The sequence below is a fragment of the Malania oleifera genome, chromosome 2 (assembly GCF_029873635.1).
Source record: "Malania oleifera isolate guangnan ecotype guangnan chromosome 2, ASM2987363v1, whole genome shotgun sequence".
Taxonomy (NCBI): Eukaryota; Viridiplantae; Streptophyta; class Magnoliopsida; order Santalales; family Ximeniaceae; genus Malania; species Malania oleifera.
The window spans coordinates 37,512,708-37,533,063 of NC_080418.1; the positions used below are offsets into that span (position 1 = coordinate 37,512,708).

Sequence of the window (20,356 nt, forward strand, 5' to 3'; positions counted from 1 at the left end):
CTATTTCATAATAATAACAACTGTCAAGTTAATATCTTCATATAAATTTGCATAACATATCATAAAAAAAGACCTTCGGTGCTTACGCCGACATTTTATATTTTATTAATCACGGCCCGTATGCTGGTATAGCATATCGTAAAACCTTCGGCCCGTACGCAGATATATCATATAAAAATCTCGTCTCGTACGCCGATATATCATATAAAAATTTCGGCCCGTACGCCGATATATCATATAAAAACTTCGTATCATTTAACATTTTCCTGGAAACAATAAAAACATACTTATTTTGCAAACATAATATTTCATGGTAATTTTTACTCAAGCCACACAAAATAGGTATTAATCATATTTCTAATCAACATCATTATTTCCAACATAATTCTACCATATCCATATTTATCTAAAATTAATTGATGTAAAATAATAAGTACATTTTCATGAAATCCTGACTTAGTTTATCCCCTTACTAGACTTTTAAAAAGCCCCTAAAATAACTAGTCTTGCACCCGCAGGGTTCCCCGTTCAACACCCCGAAAACAATATTTCCTTGAACAAAATTTTAGTATTTCTTCGACTACTACATTTCTTGCAATGGTAGAGGGGCCAAATATTGAATAAAAAGCCTTACCTTGAATTTGAGATGAAATCCAAGTTAACCTCACCAACGATCCACTCTAACAGACTTGAAGAGAACTTTCCTAGGAGTGTCGTGGTGGCCTTAGATCATCGAACTGGTAAGAATCCGACCCCGAATCTTAGAGAGAAAAGGGAAGGGGCGAACTAGAGAGAGAGAGAGAGAGAGAGAGAGAGAGAGGAGGGTTTTCGCGTGAAAATTCTGCAGAAAATTCGAGTTTTAGGCTATTTATACACCTGCACTCGTCGACGAGCCATGTCACTTCGTCAACGGGTCCAAGAAGGGAGTTCGTCGATGAACACTTATTCCTCGTAGACAAAATTCAGAGCTGAAAAATAGCCCCTCGGTATCTTCTCGTCGACGAGACATATGTCCTCGTCAACGATCCTAATAAGTCTCTTCGTCGACGAACGTGCTGTGTTCGTTGACGAGACCTTGTTTAAATCCCAAGTTTAATTCCTTCTCTTTCCATTCCTTATTATTTAATTATTATAATTTCTTCGGGTCTCTACATGTAAAGTCCCCCACAACTTAAAATTTATACCTATATGAACAAGGCTGACTTCTGATAAAGAATAGGATCAAAACTATGCATTAAACAGTGCTTCGGTCAACCAAACTTTCATAGTGTAAATCACTTGGTCGACCGAACTGGTTTGAGGTCAACAGTTTTACAATAGCACGATCGACCGAACCTTGCCAAGTTCATTTAGCTTGGTCGACCAAACTCCCACGTGGGTCAACGCTTTGACTCCTCGGTCTACTAACCAGATTTATATGGGTAACGCTCTGGTCGACCGAACCCCGACGTGGGAGAATCCAATTGCCCGGTCGACTGAAATACCTAGTTCAAAAACATCTAGTCAACCAAACCGCGTGGAATTGGAAAAATCGCCCTTGAGACCCTTAGTCCGGTCGATCCAACTTTCAGTTCATTTCTTGCACGGTCGACCAAACTTTGTTACTTGGTCAATTGAACCTCAAGTTCGGTCAACCGATGTTCTCGGGTTGGACAATTTTTTTACTGCGGTTAAAATTTTTAAACAAGGTTAATTGTGCTAAAATGTTTTAAAACAATTCTAATAATACCCTATTTGTCCTGGATGGTTATAATTAAGGGGTAGTCTATATATACCCCCTCATTTGCAAAAATTAGGCAATGATTAGCAAAAGCAATTAACAAATTTTCTCTGATTTTCAAAAGCTCTATTTCTCACATTCAAGTTTCATTTCTTCATTCTTACTCATCCTCATTGCAAAAATTGCTAAGTAAGAGTGTTATTGTGAGTTTTTGGTTAAGCTTACACTCTCGTTAGTTCTAGTTGATTGAGATACATTTTTATTCAAGAGTAAGTTTGAGTTTTTTCTAGGAGACTTCATTAATCAGTCTTTCGTAGGAAAACTTTGTAGAGCTTGTGAGCTTTGCATCATCATTGCAATACTTAAGAGTTTGTATTGCTTTTTGTTTGTGAAATAAATTTTTTACGAACCGTTTCCAAATATCTAGTGTGCTTATTTTTTGAGAAAAATACTTTTGGGATTACACCAAAACTAACATAAGTCGTGAAGGCATTAAAAACACACATGCAAGAAACAAGATGTATTCTATGAACGTTCATTTCTTGCATTTGAAATATGTATATATATAAATATATTTATAAAATATGTATATCTCCTTATGATTTTCGATGAAAACTAGGGGCAAATGCTTGCTGAAAAAGAAACTTTAATTTAAAAACTTAAGCAAGCATTACTTTTCTGGTTTATCATTTAAGCCCAAATCACAAAAAATTAGAAAAATACAACCATATAGATCCAAAGATATTAAATAATTTAAAACAGGGATCATATGGCAAGACCTAAGACACTATGGCAAACAAAATATTTTCATTTATAATATTAATTGAAGACATTACAATTAAGCACAAGCCACAATGAATTCAAAAACCAAATCTAAGTTAGAAATGTTGCGAGCACAGCAAGATAGAAAAATAATTTCTAGGTGCCCCCCTACAAATTTGAATACGTGCTTAGATTCAGTTAATTACTTTTATTGATATTGATTGTGAAAATTCATTAAGAGTTTTAACAGTATAAGTACTATTTTCATTCTTAACCAATTTTATTGAATATATGTTAAACAATTTGTGTCCCACCAGTAAAATCTTTCCTAGAACACACATGCGCTAAATATCAAATACTAAGTCATGCATGGTGTTCATATGCCCCAAGAACATTCCATATCAAAAATTGATTCAATAGGTGAAGGATATGATGTTCAAGGTGCTTAGAGAAGCTTTGGACTTAAAAAGTAGAATCAATAAAAATGTGAGTCCATGGGTCAAGTGAGTTCTATCTAGTTCTTAAGAATGAGGCTTTAATGCTCCCTAGTATAGTCTCAAGCACACATAAGTGCGTTAACATTCAAGAATGGATTTCATTTAAGCACACTCAACATATGTTCATCATTCATAACAAAACTTAGCATGCAAGAGATTATAGGCATTAAGCTCTCATTCATTTTTCCTGATAGTGAGGCTTAAACTCCCCCTATATATTTGCATGCATACATACTTGCATTAAGTTAAATGATGATAGTCATTTAAGAGCATTCGTAAAAAATTCATCATTTCAAAGGATTTTCAACATGCAGCAAATATAGGCATAGGCACTTAGCACTTACTAGCATGACTATTGCATTTCATTTTATACACGATAGCCAATCAAGGCTATGTTCAAAGGTGATGCAATGGGGGACTAAAAAGAATGACACAACTCAAAATGCTCAATGAGTGTGTGCAGAATGAATGCTCCCCCCGAGTCATGCAAAATTCCTAGTCACATGGACTTAAAACTTATGGCGTGATTGCTAACCATTTAGGTTCAACATGAAGAACATAACTTAGGGTTTAGGACCAAATGGCATCCATGAATTAGTTCATCCTAAGACACAAAAAAAAATGTGTACATGTTTTTCAATTTATTTAGCGGTTTGGATTTTACATGTATAACTTATGCAATTATTGTACATCCTAAGAAATAAACATGAAGACTGTGCATTTTATTCAGTTTAGCACATACTATTTAAGATTCAACATGCACTAGTTAACTGTCTAATTATTTTGCATGCATTATAAAAAAAAATCATTAAGGTCACTTAGCATGCATTTTATTATCATTTATTCTAGTACATGACTTCATTTTGGGGAAAAGTTTTACTGAAATTTTGGTAGCATGTCGTCAATAAATTGAACATTTTCCCATTTTTTCATGTACCAGAAACCTAATAGATTCAAGCAAGCAATTTAAAATAATCTGCATCAAGCAGATACCATTCAGTTAAAAGCATGCGAGAACCTATATCTACTACCAACATGTAATTCATATCATTGCATCAACCATGCAGGTGGCATTCAGTACAAACATGCAATCTAGTAGACAATCAATATAGACTATCCATTAAATAATATAATCATTTTACAAACAATGGACAGTTGCATTCAACTCAAATAACAGATCATGCTAAAATTTTAGTCATCCATTCGATGATATAAACATTAGGCAAAGATGGATATTTAGCATTCAGCGCAAACAAATCATCCAATAAAACATTTCCAAAATTAAGCATTTTACAATAAAGAGCTTATGTGATGAAATTTTAAATTTTATGCTCCCCTTTAATTATGTAGCCAAAGAATCATATATTCAATTTGCATTATTTGACATAACTGATATTTTCCAATAAGGGGATGAGCTTATGAATTCCTTAATTTAATTTATTGTTAGAAAATAATTTATCATTTAAGCTCAATGATGAGTTTAGGATGTTACATTATATACTGTAAAATAAATTTCCTAAAAACTCAATACAATATGATGGACAAATTTTGCTATATTTAAGATTTTTATATTATAGCATATATATATACAACATTATTTCTCAAATTAAAAACCATTGTCCATATGAAGGGGATAGCCAATACATTTATATTATCCAAACATGACAAAATGTATATATTAAGCTTAGATTGGATATATAAATTAAAACTCACGTGTTGGCTAGATTTTCTTAAGGTTCTCAGTATAATAATAGTGTATACTAAAATTTGGAATTTTAAACATAGAACACTATTTACGCATTTAACGCTTTATAACCCCATTTGAAATAATTACAAAAAGTCTTATGAGTATTAAAAAAATTCCTTTTAAAATACACCTCATAAGATGGTATGCAATTATCACAGAATTCACATTATAAAAATAAACACGAAGCATACAACATGTGAATCAAACATCAAATAATGTAGAAGGAGGAAATATATACCTTTGTGTTTTACTCCTTCTTAAGCGTTTGAGCTCGAAGTGGTGTCTTTTACTCTCTCGATTTTTCAAAATTCCTATGGTTCATAAAATTCCTTACGACTACTATAAAACATAAGCTTTACAAGAATATTAGTAGCCAAGGCACGATATAAAAGTATGTATGACACACAAATGATATACATTAAAACACATGTCATGCAAATTCAATTCATTTTCAGATTTTTGGAAACATGCATTTTGAAATAATTTTCAATGGGATATGATTTCCTATACCAAACCCTTTCCAAAACCTCCGATTAACTAATTTTACAAAAAAAAAATTCAATAACCAAGCGGTAAAATTTATACAATGAAATCAGTTGAGGATTCGCAAAGAGTTGACTCTCACAATAGGGACACACCGAAATATGAGCTATTGCAATCTTCATGCAAATAGCGGTTAGGCTTATTGCAACTAGGCTGTGATACCAATTGTTAGAATTGGTGTGATCCCAAAAGGGGAGGTGAATTAGGTTTTAAAAATATTTTGACTAAATTAAACATTTATGTCGATTCACCACATATCATATCCCATTCAAGATAATAACGTGTATGAAAAATGATTAAACTATAAGTGTGAACATACACGTGTAGCATATATCATTTAAATAAAAGTATGCATGCAAATAATTATAACCATAAATGAACAAACATACACGTGCTGAATTTAAAGGGCATAAATTAAATGAGATAAGGAGAAAGCGACACATGATATTTGTTATCGAGGTTCGGCCAAACCAGCCTATCTCCTCGCCTTGGGCATACCCCCCAAGGATTTCACTAAACCTACTCACTTAAATGGGAGGAGGAGAAGCCGTTACAACCTCTCCTTACGGGGTGAGGTAAACCCCAACTCAGTTACAAGGGTGAACCCAACTTGTATCATTTACGGGGTTAAGACTTCACAGTTCAATTAATGGGATGAACCCAACCGGTACATTAAAAACATTTTTGTACATATGAAAATACTTCTACAACTAAGCTGAGATGTACAACATGAAAGCTCTATAACATGCACTCTAATATGATATGAGTTATGCTCAGTAGAGTAAGAGTGCTTTTTAAAAGTGATTTTATACAAAAAAAAAAAAAAAGAAATATTTGATATTTAATGTGCAAATCAAAGCAAGAATGTATTTCTCCAATATAATATTTATCATGGAAATATATGGAGAAATATCAAAGCAAACTCCCAAAATGATTTTCAAGGTGAAAAGGAAATGAAAGAGTTAATGCCTTGAATGAAAAATAAAATGCCTATAAAAATTTCTCTCTTGCAAAAATGATTTACAAATAAATGAAAGAAAGTTTTCGAGAGTAAAAGATTTGCTCCAAGAAAAGAATTTTACAATAAAAATGTGTTTGGGGGAACTTTGATTGGGATAAAATTAGAGAGGGGGTAAAAACTGCTCGTCTATTGATGCACCCTTGATAATTCACCGACATAATGGCTCAAGTGATAATAGATCTTGCAGATATAAATGCTTCACAATTTTATATATATGTATATATAAAAGGTGTGTAGGTGTGTTTGGAAGTTGGAAACCTTGTTAGAAGGGTGGAAGAAATGAAGGATATGGATGGGGGGAGGTGGCATCTAAGCTTTGCTGAGCTAGAAGTCCAACCCACCCTCATCCTCCCATCTTCTTTCTTTCTTTCTCCTATGCTTTCAACTCATTTATTAGTATTATTATCTTCTTGTCTTTTTCACTCCTTTTTTGACTTTGTATTATGAATGAATCACTGTATTCTTAAATTGTTTTGCTAGTCAAAATTTTTTGAGGTATTACTTTATTTTATTGACAGATCACTAAGTATGATTTTTTATAGTACATTAATTGAAGATAATTCTTTCTTTTTTTCATATATCTTTTCCCATTTTTAAAAATTTTGAATTCAAACTTTTAATATGAATATACAAATTTCAACTCTTTAGATCTAGTATTTATACGGATTAAGATATTAAATACCGCATAGTGTACTGAATATCAAACATCCCAAGTGCATTGTAGATTTTACTTTATATTTTTTTGCTTAATTTTTTTGATTTTATATTCTATTCATATGTCATGGCTTATGTAAAAAGGTTTCTATTGGAAGAATTTATTTTCTAACACTTAAAATTTATCACATTTTAATTTAGTTTTTCAAGAACTATAGTATGATCCATGTCGAATCATATCACATCTTATACCATATTTTTATTTACATGCACTAAGCTAGCTAAAGACCTATCATCAACAAATCAGACTATTTACTACTAGACAAGAATTGCAAATGAGTCAACATTGCATTTTATAATTAGTTACACGTACATACAGACCATTCAACCATTACGAGATGCCACATTACCTTGACACCTAATCAATAGACTAGGTCTTAATTATTTAGGGAGTGCTAAAAGTTATTTATGAGAATGATTAATCATATCTAATTTAATTAAAGATAAAATTAGAGACTTTATTAATAAATTAAGGAAAAAATTACTATTTTCTTGGTTGATATTTATGTTTTTTTTTTTTTTTGCAAATTAAGAGCTAAACAGAAGAGTGATAAAGACCCAAATTTTAATTTCCTTAATTCCTTTTTAAATGTTCACGTAGCCAATTGGAGAAGCATGCATGCAGGTAGGTAGCTACCTGGTTGAGCCCACCAACCTAATGTCCAAAATTAACGCTACCAAACCCAAATCGCAAAAATGCAATGCTTCTATTCACTACCATTTCTGATCATAATAAATTCCTACGTTTAATTTGCTTTGTAATATTTTATTTCCCCAAAAGGAATGCCTTCCACTCACAGCGACTTTCATCCCAAGTGATGAAAGCCATTTTTAATTAATTATTTATTTGATCCCATCAAAATGACTTCTGCCACCAACCCTAACAACTATGACACCCTTATTTTGAGTAATATGTAAGTCTTTATTTCTAAGCCCTAATATATATATATATATATATATATATACACACACACACACACCATTAGTTTTTCCCTCTTCTCTCTTTCTCTCTCTCTCTCTCTCTCTTCTATATATAATTTTTCCTCCGACATGCAAAAACCTGTCTAGAGCCAAAACCTCAGCAGTAAGGGGGTTGGTGAGGTGCATAATATATATATAATCAGAGCTGACCAATGCCTGCATGGTTGTGTATATATATATATATATATACATGCATAAAGCAGAGCAATGCATTCACCAAGTACGCAAACAAGCCTTTTGCTCTCTCGTCTTCTAACTCAAGCCCATACAAAAAAAATCAAAAAAACCATGAAGGTGCAGAAGCAGAGCTCAAAGATCGTTAAACCATCTTATGAAGGCAGCAGGGTTCCTCCTCCCTCGACCACGAGCTATGTTCCTCTTAGCGTTTTCGATAAGGTCACTTACGACACCCACATAGCTATTATATACGCTTATCGTCCCCCAACCCCGCCAAATTTAACCCTACAGTTAGGGCTTCAGAAGGCCTTATCAGAATATAGAGAATGGGCAGGCAGGTTGGGTAAGAATGATCAAGGTAATCTTGTCATTCTCCTGAATGACGAAGGCGTGAGGTTCATTGAGGCGTCAGTTGATGATTCGCTCAATCAAGTCATGCCGCTCCGACCATCTGCATCGCTACTAAGCCTTCACCCTAACTTGAAAGGTGGTGAAAATGTCATAGAGGAGTTAGTGCAAGTGCAACTCACAAGGTTCTCTTGTGGGTCGTTGGTGGTGGGATTTACAGCCCACCACCTTGTGGCCGATGGACATGCCACTAGTAATTTTCTAGTGGCATGGGGCCAAGCTTGTAGAGGACTCGACGTAAGTCCTCTTCCGTCCCATGATCGCACCATTTTCTCCCCTCGAGACCCACCTCGGTTTGAGTTCAAGCACCAAGGAGTGGAATTCAAGAACAAAAAGTAGCTCGACACTATTGATTTTCATTGTGACTATAATAACTCCACTGAAGGAGTTGTGGTGCACAAAGCTCATTTCACGTTGGAGTTTCTAGCCAAGCTCAAGGCAAAGGCTAATTCTAACTTGGCATCAAATATTAATGGTGGATTCAACATGAAACCATACAGCACATTTGAGAGCCTAGTTGGTCATCTATGGAGAGTCATTACGAAGGCTCGAGATCTTGGTGGGTTCGAAACCACGTGCATAAGAATATCTGTTAATGGACGCACAAGATTGAACCCTAAGGTACCTAGTGAGTACTTTGGAAACTTGGTCCTTTGGGCATTCCCTAGTTCAAGGGTTAAGGACCTTCTACGGGAGCCCCTACCCTATGCAGCCAAGCTCATTCACGACACTGTTGCGAAGGTGAACAATAACTACTTTAGGTCTTTTATTGACTTCGCAACCTACAAGGTAGAGGAGGAAGAGTTGGTTCCAACAGCAAACATGAACAAGTCGATTTTGTGCCCTAACTTAGAGGTTGATAGTTGGCTAAGGTTTCCATTTTATGACCTAGATTTTGGGAGTGGGTGTCCTTACATTTTCATGCCATCCTATTTCCCAACGGAGGGAATGATGTTTCTCCTACCTTCATTCCTAGGGGATGGAAGCATAGATGCTTTCATCCCTCTTTTTGACGACAGCTTGGCTTCCTTCAAGCAAAATTGCTATTCCATAGACTAGAAATCAGGTAGAACTAGTCAATATTCTTAATTTCACTGAGTTTGTTATCTATGGTTTATAAGAAATAATTAGCATTATAGCTTTTGTATCTTGACCCTTGATCCTCAAATAGATGTAAAGTGAAACTCACAACAGATATCGAGGTCATATATAGACATAAGGGAATTTGTAGTTGTGGGTTCTACTCCTATGTCTATTAGAGAAAGGGATCGAAATACAAATTTGGAGATAGTGAATAGTGTCCATGATCAATTATCATGATTTCATTATGTTGGAAACTTTAATTTTTTTGTATTGTAATAATATATAATGCAACGATGCAATATTTCTACTCTTTTGAAGCACATCTTGGCTAGCTACTAGTTTGTAAGAACTCTTTAATAAGCTTATGAGTAGCAATGACAAATTTAAGTATATTATTAAATATTCAATGAATTAAAATTGTTGAAGAAAAGTTAGCCTGCATTCATTGTCATATTTATTAAGTATTGTGCTGCCCCTTAATTAATTAATTAGCTGGGGAAGTGCCACATGGTTTGGGGGAAAATGCAGTAGATTTGGTTACATTCATAATTTATATATATATATATATATATTGTGAGAATAAATCCATTGGTATTATTGGCAGGTTTCTTGGCTTTCATGCGTGGATGTTTCAATTATTTCCAACATGAATTAATCATATAAAATTCAAAACTTCCTATTAAATTAAACAGTATAAAGTTTGTAATGTTCCACAACAGCTCCCAATTAATGAGTATGTATCCTATTAATAGTGTATACTTCTCTTTGTTAAGTAATACCATCAAAGTTTGAATTTCTATTTTAAAAATTTTAGTAGGTTATAACCTCGAGAGGAAGTGGGAAGCATATGGAATGGGGGATGAAATGTATTTCCTTGTGTGGCCTAAGTTAAATAGGTCTCCAGTTAACCACGATCTCATTAGTTAGCCAAACCCACAATAAACTAGATGGAATTCGAAAGTCGGAATTTGAGGTTTGAGGATTGCAGATAGAATCAAAGAAGAATTGAGTGACTAATATTGAATCTAAAGACCAAAGAAGTTGAAGACTAAGGTTAATTTCGTCTTTATTTTTTTTTTTTTGTGCTTAATTTTGCTTTTAAATTGCACAAATTTTTGAAGATTCAGTGATTTGAATTGTCAAATTTTGTTTTGAAATCGATCCAGATCCAACCCATTGAATTGGATTCGACCCATTAGGTTGGACCCAACCCATTGACCCATGATCCATTGGATTAGATTCGGCTCACTGTCCCAAAACCTAGGTCCAAGTTTGACTTTGGCCCATTAACTATTGATCATGTATTTGGTCCAAAGCCCAATTGGATCCGAGAAAATTAAATCCAAATACTCAGAACCAACCAAAAATTGTTACATGGTGGGGGTGACATCGTGCTGACGTCACCTTGATGCAAAGAATTAGAAAAAAAAGAAGAAGAAGCTTGCCGTGTGATGGGTGATGTCATGCTAACGTTACCATGCTTCAGTCAATTTTTTTAAAAAATAAAATAAAATAAAGTGAGCCACATGTCATCACTATGGGTGGACATGTGGCCCACTAAGCCCAATCGGGTTGATTCTGGTTCAGACTGGTTAGACCGGTTTGATTTCTAAACCACTAGTTTTATTTATTTTATCTTTATTTTAATTTTTAATTTATTTTAATTTTTGAAAATTAGAAAAAATAATAAAAAATTCAGGAAAAAAATCAGAAAAAATAATTTAAAAATCAGGAAAAATAAATACAAAAATATTTGAGTTATTTTGACTCCAATAAATAAAAATTGGAAAATAAAATACCAAAAAATGAGGAAAAGTTTTTAAAAATCCCAGAAAATTTTAGAAAAATGTTGGAAATTTTCAGATAAATTCTATAAAATTTTGAAAAAATCTAGGAATGTTCTAAAGAACTCTTTTGCTTAAAATTTGATGGTTTTACTTGATTTGTGTGTGTGTGTGTGTGTGTGTATCTTAATGATTTAATAAAGGGTAAAGAGATTTGTGGTCTCACCTATATTAGTTCTCAGGAGGGTTTCTAACAAGATCCCCCCATTTGGGAGTCTTATTAGATATTCCCAAATCGCACTATAATTTTCATTTTCCTTTCAAAATTTATTTGTTTATTTTATGAGTTAATTAAAAGTCATTGCATTCAATTTAGGGATAATTTAAGATTAATTAGGTATTGCTCGTAGAACGGGTATACAGGGGGTGCTGATACCTTTCCCTCACATGACTGAACTCTCGATCTCAATTCTGATAAAAACAGACTGAGACTATTGATTCGTTGACTTAAGTTTAGTCTAGAATACCGATCAACAAGTACTAATTAGGTAATCTAATTGCACCTATGTAAATAACAGGTTGGTGGCAGCTCCATCAAATTTTCAATATTATTATTATTCGTCATTCCAAACCCTTTCTCTGGGACGTTGCAACAATATATATATATATATATATATACATATTGTGAGAATAAATCCATTGGTACTATTGGTAGGTTTCTTGGCTTTCATGCGTGGGACGTTTCAATTATTTTCTACACATGAATTGATCATATAAAATTTTAAACTTCCTAGTAAAATAATTAAATACTCTATCAAGTTTGTACTGCGCCATAACAGCTCCCAATTAATGAGTGTGTATCCTATTAATAGTGTATACTTCTCTTAGTTAAGTAAAATCCTATTAATTAATAGTGTGTACTTCTCTTAGTAAAGTAATATGTTCAAGGTTTGAATTTCTATTTTAAAAATTTTAGTTGGTTCTAACCTCAAGAGGAAGTAGGAAGTATATGAAATGGGAGATTTCCTTGTGTGGCCAAAGTCAAATAGGCATAAAATAGTGTATATATTTTAATTAAGTCTTCATTTATGCATTAAACCGATGGGATACTGTGTCCCTATAATAACCCAAAAAAAAAAAAGTAGAATAATAATAATGGTCATTTAGTTAGAGTATCAAAACGAAAGTGTTTCTTTGTTAAGATCATTGATTCTATGTTTGATGCCTAAGAAGGACTTTATCTAAGCGAGTGCTTAAAGACCATTGCGGCTCAATTGCTCCCTAAAAGTCGGCCTGGTCAAAATGGAATTTCATAGGATAAAATAAGGTAGACACTGTTTGTATACGTAAATAAGTACATAAAATAATGTTTTGACTGACATAAATTGTAGAAATATATATTAAAATAATAATAAAATAGGTATCCTATGCAGGACCTACAAGACCGTGTAGGGTCCACATAAGTCCTGAAGTCATGTGGAGGTTTACATGAGTTTCAAAATTATGTAGGGCTCATAAAACCGAATGAAGATTATGAGAGTTACATAGGTCCCACTTGGGTGTCGAAGTTGTGTGGGGACCACAAGATTATGTGGGGCTCATATGAGTTTTTGAAATTCGAATTTAATTCTTAAAAAATAAAATTATACACATGACTTAATAATAATAATAATAATTTAAAAATATATATAAAAAATAAATAAATAAATAAATAAATAAATAATTAAGTAATTAATTAAAAATTTAATGGGAGTGGTGGCAAACACTCCCACATGACCTCCATCTCTATCCCATACTCAACCTATACCTAGCCCATCCCTTGCTCATTCTTTAATTTTTTAAAAATTATAATTTCACCCCTCTCCCCATACTTTTACAAATTCCACTTTTTCTCCAAAATTTTCCTATAAATAGGAAGCTCTTAACCTTCATTTTTCACAAAAATTTTCAAAAAAAGAGAAGGATTAGTGAGTGAAAGAATTAGTGATGGAGAGAGTTTTTGAGTAAGTTCTCACTCACTCACTCTTTCCGATCTCATTTCTTAGAGATAGTTATTGTATTCATAGCACAAGGTAAAACAAGAGGTAAGTAAATTAGATTATGTTAGATTTTGATTTAAAATTTATACCCGAATTTATTTGTAAGTAAATTTCATTTATGTTACTTAGTTTCATAAAATTCCCCTAAGTTTATTTTTACGCATATTTAATTATACCAGTTTTAATTTTAATATTCTTGCATTTATTTTTGGATTAAGAAATGTTCTAATCTACTCGGGTAATTTTCAGCATTTTTTTCTATTAAAGAATAAATAAATAAATATTTTTAACACAAATTATGTGGCATGAGTTTATTTTTACCTTGCATGTTTTATGAAAATATGAGTAAAGATGAGATTTTCACGCCATTATTTTAAATTGTATAAACTATAATAAGATGATTTTAAAATCCTTTATAGTAACGAAAGTTCAAAGTTACAGATGTTCGGTACCGCAGCTTAAAGTTTAAATGGATTAGAGTGCACACACACTGTTTATAGAGTGGTTATTTATGTTAGTGGATTTCTCCTAAGTGCACACCTGGTTCCGGACTAGGACTTAATAAGGAAAATCTCACTTAATGTTTACATACGTTGATTTAGTTTGGTTGGCCAGCTAGTTAAATCCAATTTTCGGACCGCACAACCCAATCATGGGGGTAAACATGATTTACGGCTAACAGCCCTAAAGGTAGTTTTTACAATATATGTTTATACATATTTAATTATGTGTACAAAGTTATTGATGAGTTGAAGGAAAAGTATATGTTTATATGAAAATGGTCATTCTTGTGCCTAAATGATGATCTTTAGATAAAAAGGATCAGGAGTTGCGCACAAAGAAGATTTCATTGATAAAAGTGCTCTGGCACAACCATGACATTGAGGAAGCATCATGGAAACTAGAAGCAGAAATATGCCAGAAATACCCATATCTTTTCGACGATAGTAGGATCGGATAAAAGCACAACATTATACAAGGTACTCATTTAAATTTTTGTAAATTTTGAGAATGAAATTTTTATAAGGAGGGGAGGATGTAATAACCAAAAAAGAAGAAGAAGTTGAATAATAATAATAATGGTCATTTAGTTAGTATCAAAATGAAAGTGTTTCTCTGTTAGGATCCTTAATTTTATGTTTGATGCCTAAGAAAGACCTTGTCTAAGAGAGTGCTCAGAGACCATTACAACTCAGTCGCTCCCTAGAGGTCGGCCTTGTCAAAATGGAATTTCATAGGATAAAACAGGATAAATACTGTTTGTATATTTAAATAAGTACATAAAATAATGTTTTGATTGACATAAATTGTATAAATATATGATAAAATAATAATAAAATAGGTATTATATGCGGGGCCCAAAAGATTTTGTGGGGCCCACATGAGTCCTGAAGCCGTGTGGAGGTTCACATGAGTCTCGAAATTGTGTAAAGCTCATAAAATCGTATGAAGACTATGAGAGTTACGTAGGACCCACTTGGGTCTCGAAGTTGTGTGGTTACCACAAGACCATGTGGAGTCCACATGAGTTTTTAAAATTCGAATTTAATTCTTAAAAAAAAAAACTAAAACGTGGCTTAAAATAATAATAATAATAATAATAATAATAATAATAATAATAATAATGATTTAATATATATATATATAAAAAATAATTAATTAATTAATTAAAATTTTAATGGGAGTACTAAAATTTATTATTAACAGGAAAGTACTAAAATTTAACCGCATAAATCTTTGTAATGTTAACATTAGGAAGCTAATATTTTGGAAATTGTGTAAAAAGTGAAGTGGGAATTATTATTTACTGTTGAGGGAATCTTTAAAGCTTTGAAATAAAGATGTTAATTATGGCTTCCCCTTTCTTTTTTTTTGGATTATGTATCGGGTATCCACACGTCCATTTTACAGTCCACGTGACTAATCCTGCACCCCTTGAAGTTGACCTACAACTCTAAATTGAGGATAAATTCAAGAGTCCAGGGACGGAAATGAGTCCAGGAGAGTTTGAATATTTGATCTCGTGAGAGACACTTTCACAACTCGTACTACTATCTGAACCACACCCTGAGAATTCCTTTTTTCTTTATTGACAAATGAAGCGGAGACAAAGTCTTCAATTCTTTCCCTTTCCTCTTCGTCGTCTTTATTGACCTGAAGATGAAAGGCAGCTTCCCCACGTGACCTGAAGATGAAAATATTCAAGCCTTGGTTGCTGCTCTCTATTTCCTTATAAATTTAACCGCATAAAATTTTAATGTGGCAAACACTCCCACATGACCTCCATCCCTATCCCATACTCAACTCATACCTAACTCATCCCTTGCCCATTCTTTAATTAAAAAAAAAACTATAATTTCACCCCTCTCCCCACAAATTTCACTTCTTTCCCAAAATTTTCCTATAAATAGGAAACTCTCAACTTTTATTTTTGCACAAAAATTTCCAAAAGAAGAGAATGATTAGTGAGTGAAAGAATTAGTGGTAGAGAGAGAATTTTTGAGTGAGTTCTCACTCACTCACTCTTTCCGATCTCATTTCTTAGAGATAGTTATTGTGTTCGTAGAATAAGGTAAAATAAGAGGTAAGTAAATTAGACTATGTTAGATTTTCATTTAAAATTTATACTCGAGTTTATTTGTAAGTAAATTTCGTTTATGTTACTTAGCTTCGTAAAATTCTTCTGAGTTTATTTTTACGCATATTTAATTATACCAATTTTAATTTTAATATTCTTACATTTATTTTGGGGTTAAGAAATGTTCTAATCCACTCGGGTAATTTTCAGCATTTCTTTCTATTAATAAATAAATAAATAAAGATTTTTAACAAAAAAATTGTGTGGCATGAGTTTATTTTTACGTTGCATGTTTTATGATAATATGAATAAAGATGAGATTTTTACGCTATTATTTTAAATTACATAAATCATAATAAGATGATTTTAAAACCTCTTATGGCAACAAAAGTTCAAAATTATAGATGTTCGATACCGCAACTTAAAGTTTAAACGGATCAGAGTGCACTCACACTATTTATAGAGTGATTATTTATGTTAGTAAATTTCTCGTGAGTGCACACCTAGTTCTGGATCGGGACTTAATAAGGAAAATCTTACTTAATGTTTACGTACGTTGATTTAATTTGATCGGCCAGCCCGCTAAGTTCAGTCTTCAGACCGCACAACCCAGTTATGGGGGTAAACATGACTTACAGCTAACAAGCCTAAGGGTGGTTTTTAAAATATATGTTTATACATATTTAATTACATGTACAAGTTATTGATGATTTGAAGGAAAAGTATATGTTTATATGAAAATGGTCGTTCTTGTGCCTAAATGACAATTTAAAGGAAACATATAAGGAAAAGTATATATATATATATATATATATATAATTAAATATTTTTACAGTTTTAAAGTTAAAAGTTAAATTTAACAGTCATAGTATATGGTTATTAAATTTTACTGTTATAGTTGATGGTAAAAGTTTTATGCAGAAATTTTTAAATTTACATTTATTTTAGAAGAATTTTTGAAATTATAGTATTAAATATTGTTTTATGAAATTTTAAAAAGCTCATTTTTGTCACACACTAATAATAATCTTATTTACTTACTAAGTGTCGTCTCACCCCAATTATATTTTTACATTTCAAATTATTCTGAAGGACATATCGGAAATCATGCATAGCAAGCATGTGGGTGGGAATAGAATAGAAAAAAAATAAAGTTTGATTAGAAATATTACTATGATGCCAGATATTTATGTTTATGTATTTAAAATAAATGATTGTAAAATGGATAATTAGCGCTCTAGTTTAATAATAATTGAGTTTATTTACTTTCGCTGCAAAACAATGGTAAAAAGTAAATATCCCAAACCCTTCGGGATTGGGGTATCATAGTCCCTTTGGTTAAAATTGTGTCATGTGACTGCAATACTTTTAGTAAAGGGGCACAGTAATCCCGTGACATGTGACTCTCATTATGTGTGTGTATTTTAATTAAGTTTTCATCTATGTATTCAATAATTTTCGTTAAAATTGTGTCATATATACTTGTGTGAGGTCAAAAGCGACATAGTTTCAGTAGAGAGGCCATAGTAATCTCGTGACATGCAACTGTGTGTGTGTGTGTGTTTGTATTGTGTTAAAGAATTGGGATGAAAGAGGTGATAAAAAAAGCGACATCATGCATGCGTGCTAAATATTAGTGATATAAAAATATTATTATTATTATTATTATTATTATTATTATTATTATTATTATTATGTTAAGGAATGCATGGTTGGTCATCTAACTATTTTACCAATTTTAATGGATTTAACTTAAATCTATTAAAATGACAGGGATCAATCTCGCTAATTACCTATTACAGTGTATGTTGACTATCTGAGTATAATTACGTTAGAGAAAGACACTAATTAACTGTGACTCATGTGCAGTATTTTTTATTCTAACTCGTGGGTCACAATTTGCCATTAAACAAATCTTATATCAATGAAATGAACCTTGACTCTACAACTTAGAGTTTTTCTCATCGGATGACTGATTTCCATACCTTACTTTTATTAAGGAAATTACTTAGTTTTCCAGCAAACCATTGACGGTTTCAATAAACCATTCGACGGTTGTTTTGATGGATTAAGACAGAATGGTTACTGTGATTAAACCATCAACTGTTTGGTATTGCTAAACTACCGAAAATTCTAACAGTTGAAGATTTGCGAATATCCGATTGTATGCGACGACCTGGGATTCTTCAAATTATATTACTTGAATATTTGTTTGTATTTGATAATCTAAAATCTCTTTGATTTAATATTTAAATACTATGAAATTTGTATTTGAATTTGTAACAATTATATCTTGTACAACTCTTATATATAAGACATCTCTACATTAATGAAAGTGTCCTGCATTTTTTATAACTTTTAGGCTATTTTCATAGCTCCATCGAGCCTAACATTTTGAAATATGTGCATCCAAATATCATCTACTTTGGTTTGTATAAGCCCTAGTTTTTACCACAACCTTATTCTTTTTTTATTAAAATTCAAAATATAACACTAGTTGTACTAGGAATGTGCATTATCCCCTCAATCCTCATTCTCAATGGGCTCTCGTGTGCAAGTATGTGTTGGGAAAAAAATTAACAGCCCATTTAGTTGTTGATTTTTTATTTTTTATTTTTTGCATTTTTTATTTTGAAGTTTTTCATAAAATTATAAAAATTTAATTTTTTTTAAATTTTCGAGATTGGCATTAAAAAGATAAAAAATAAAAAGTTCATTTAAATGTGCAAAACAATTTTTTGTTTTCATTTACTATTTTTTAAAAATGACAACTTTTTTTTTTTTTCCATTTTTTCTAAAAACTATATCAAATAATACTTGAGATCATGAATTTTGGGGTTTGAATTTTGGATTTGTATTAATTTAACACAAACTCTATGTCACAACGTCCCAGAGAAGGGTCCGGACTGACGGGGGATAACAAATATTAAAATTTGAATGGAATCGTCACTAACCTATTATTTATCTTGGTACAGTTAGAATATTATTTACTACTCATTGAATGATCTCTAGACTATTCATACGCCAAGGTACTAGTAGTCTCAATCTATTTTACCAAAACCAGCAATCTATTTACAATGTATAGTTTTATTTCTATTTATACATTTTTATTTTTAAAATAAATAAAAATATTATAACATTTTTAATTAGATTATTGTTGACTTACTGGTCTAACAATCATTTTCAGTCCATTGACTTAAAGATCCTATCTATCTACTAATTGAGGATGTCTAAATTGAGTTTAAAATTACATTGCGCAAAAGATTACCTAACTCAACTTAGAATGAACGTGGGCATTAAATATTCCTACCCTAATTACTAAATGAAAAATTTTGATTGTATGGAGAAAACCTATGAACTATGACACCATAGATAGACTCTTAATCGAATTGCAATTGATGTTTCTTTTAATATATTGTGGAGAATGGTTACCTTTTACTATGTAAATTTGATAACCTTATCCTCATTGACTTGAGTTTTCTTTTAGCTATTCTTGGCATGTGTAGGGCTTAGATCTCCTAGGAGATAATTAATATGTACTTGTCCATTCAAATGATTAGCGGAGGTTACAAAAAAATTTTATCTGAAAAATAGCTGTGTTTAGTGGGTGTTTTCCTAAAATGGTAAAACAAATCGAAATTATTCGCTTCATCATTTAATAACACCTCTAAACATGTCATTGACTCATCGCTTTTCCTTTCAATTTTTAAAATTATTATTGTTAAAATAACTACTCTCAATATGTAATGAACTCATTTATATTTCTAACTGTCGTGAAAAGTTTGCGGACGTCAATCCTTTTCTCAACAATTATTTCTTATCTTAAACAAACATTAATCCATTATAGAAATAATATAGGAGGAATGAATTTGGTTACCAAACAAAATAGTCATTCCATTATAGAAATAAGGTTATTATGTATTCAATCGTTGCGATATTAAATACAGTAGTATATTTTCAACAGTAAAAAAATAAAAAAGTCAATTATGTCAGCCTAGCAACAAGCATTATCCCAGAGTTTAGGCCAGTCAAACACGCTTCCTATGTATATCCTACGTATGCAGTCATCTGCGCAGTGGAAATGGGTGCTGCTGATGAGAGATTAGTTTAAATTATCTGTGTACAACTATATTGCAACTACTAATTATAAAATTCAACAACTCTTTCTAATTAACTAATTGCATAATTTTTTTTTTTTCGATTACGCACCGAGTTTCCACATGTCCGTTTTACGGTCCATGTGACTAATCCCGCGCCCCTTGAAGCCGACCCCACAACTCCAAAGGGAGGTAAATTTCAGGA

The 20,356-nt window shown here is 32.0% G+C and overlaps 2 protein-coding genes across 2 annotated transcripts; both read left to right on the forward strand.

The window, feature by feature from the left end:
- The first annotated feature begins 7,982 nt into the window (after window positions 1-7,982).
- On the forward strand, window positions 7,983-9,973 carry LOC131149153 (agmatine hydroxycinnamoyltransferase 1-like). Its single transcript, XM_058099318.1, has one exon. The coding sequence runs from the start codon at window positions 8,193-8,195 to the stop codon at window positions 8,907-8,909; it is 717 nt and encodes a 238-aa protein (XP_057955301.1). The 5' UTR covers window positions 7,983-8,192; the 3' UTR covers window positions 8,910-9,973.
- On the forward strand, window positions 9,057-9,629 carry LOC131148134 (putrescine hydroxycinnamoyltransferase-like). Its single transcript, XM_058097874.1, has one exon. It carries the CDS (start codon window positions 9,057-9,059, stop codon window positions 9,627-9,629), a length of 573 nt encoding a protein of 190 aa, XP_057953857.1.
- Window positions 9,974-20,356: the final 10,383 nt, after the last annotated feature.

What these genes read in the sequence shown, in the direction of transcription:
- LOC131149153 (XM_058099318.1), top strand. Translation starts at nt 8,193, where the DNA reads ATGCATTCACCAAGTACGCAAACAAGCCTTTTGCTCTCTCGTCTTCTA.
- LOC131148134 (XM_058097874.1), top strand. Translation starts at nt 9,057, where the DNA reads ATGAAACCATACAGCACATTTGAGAGCCTAGTTGGTCATCTATGGAGA.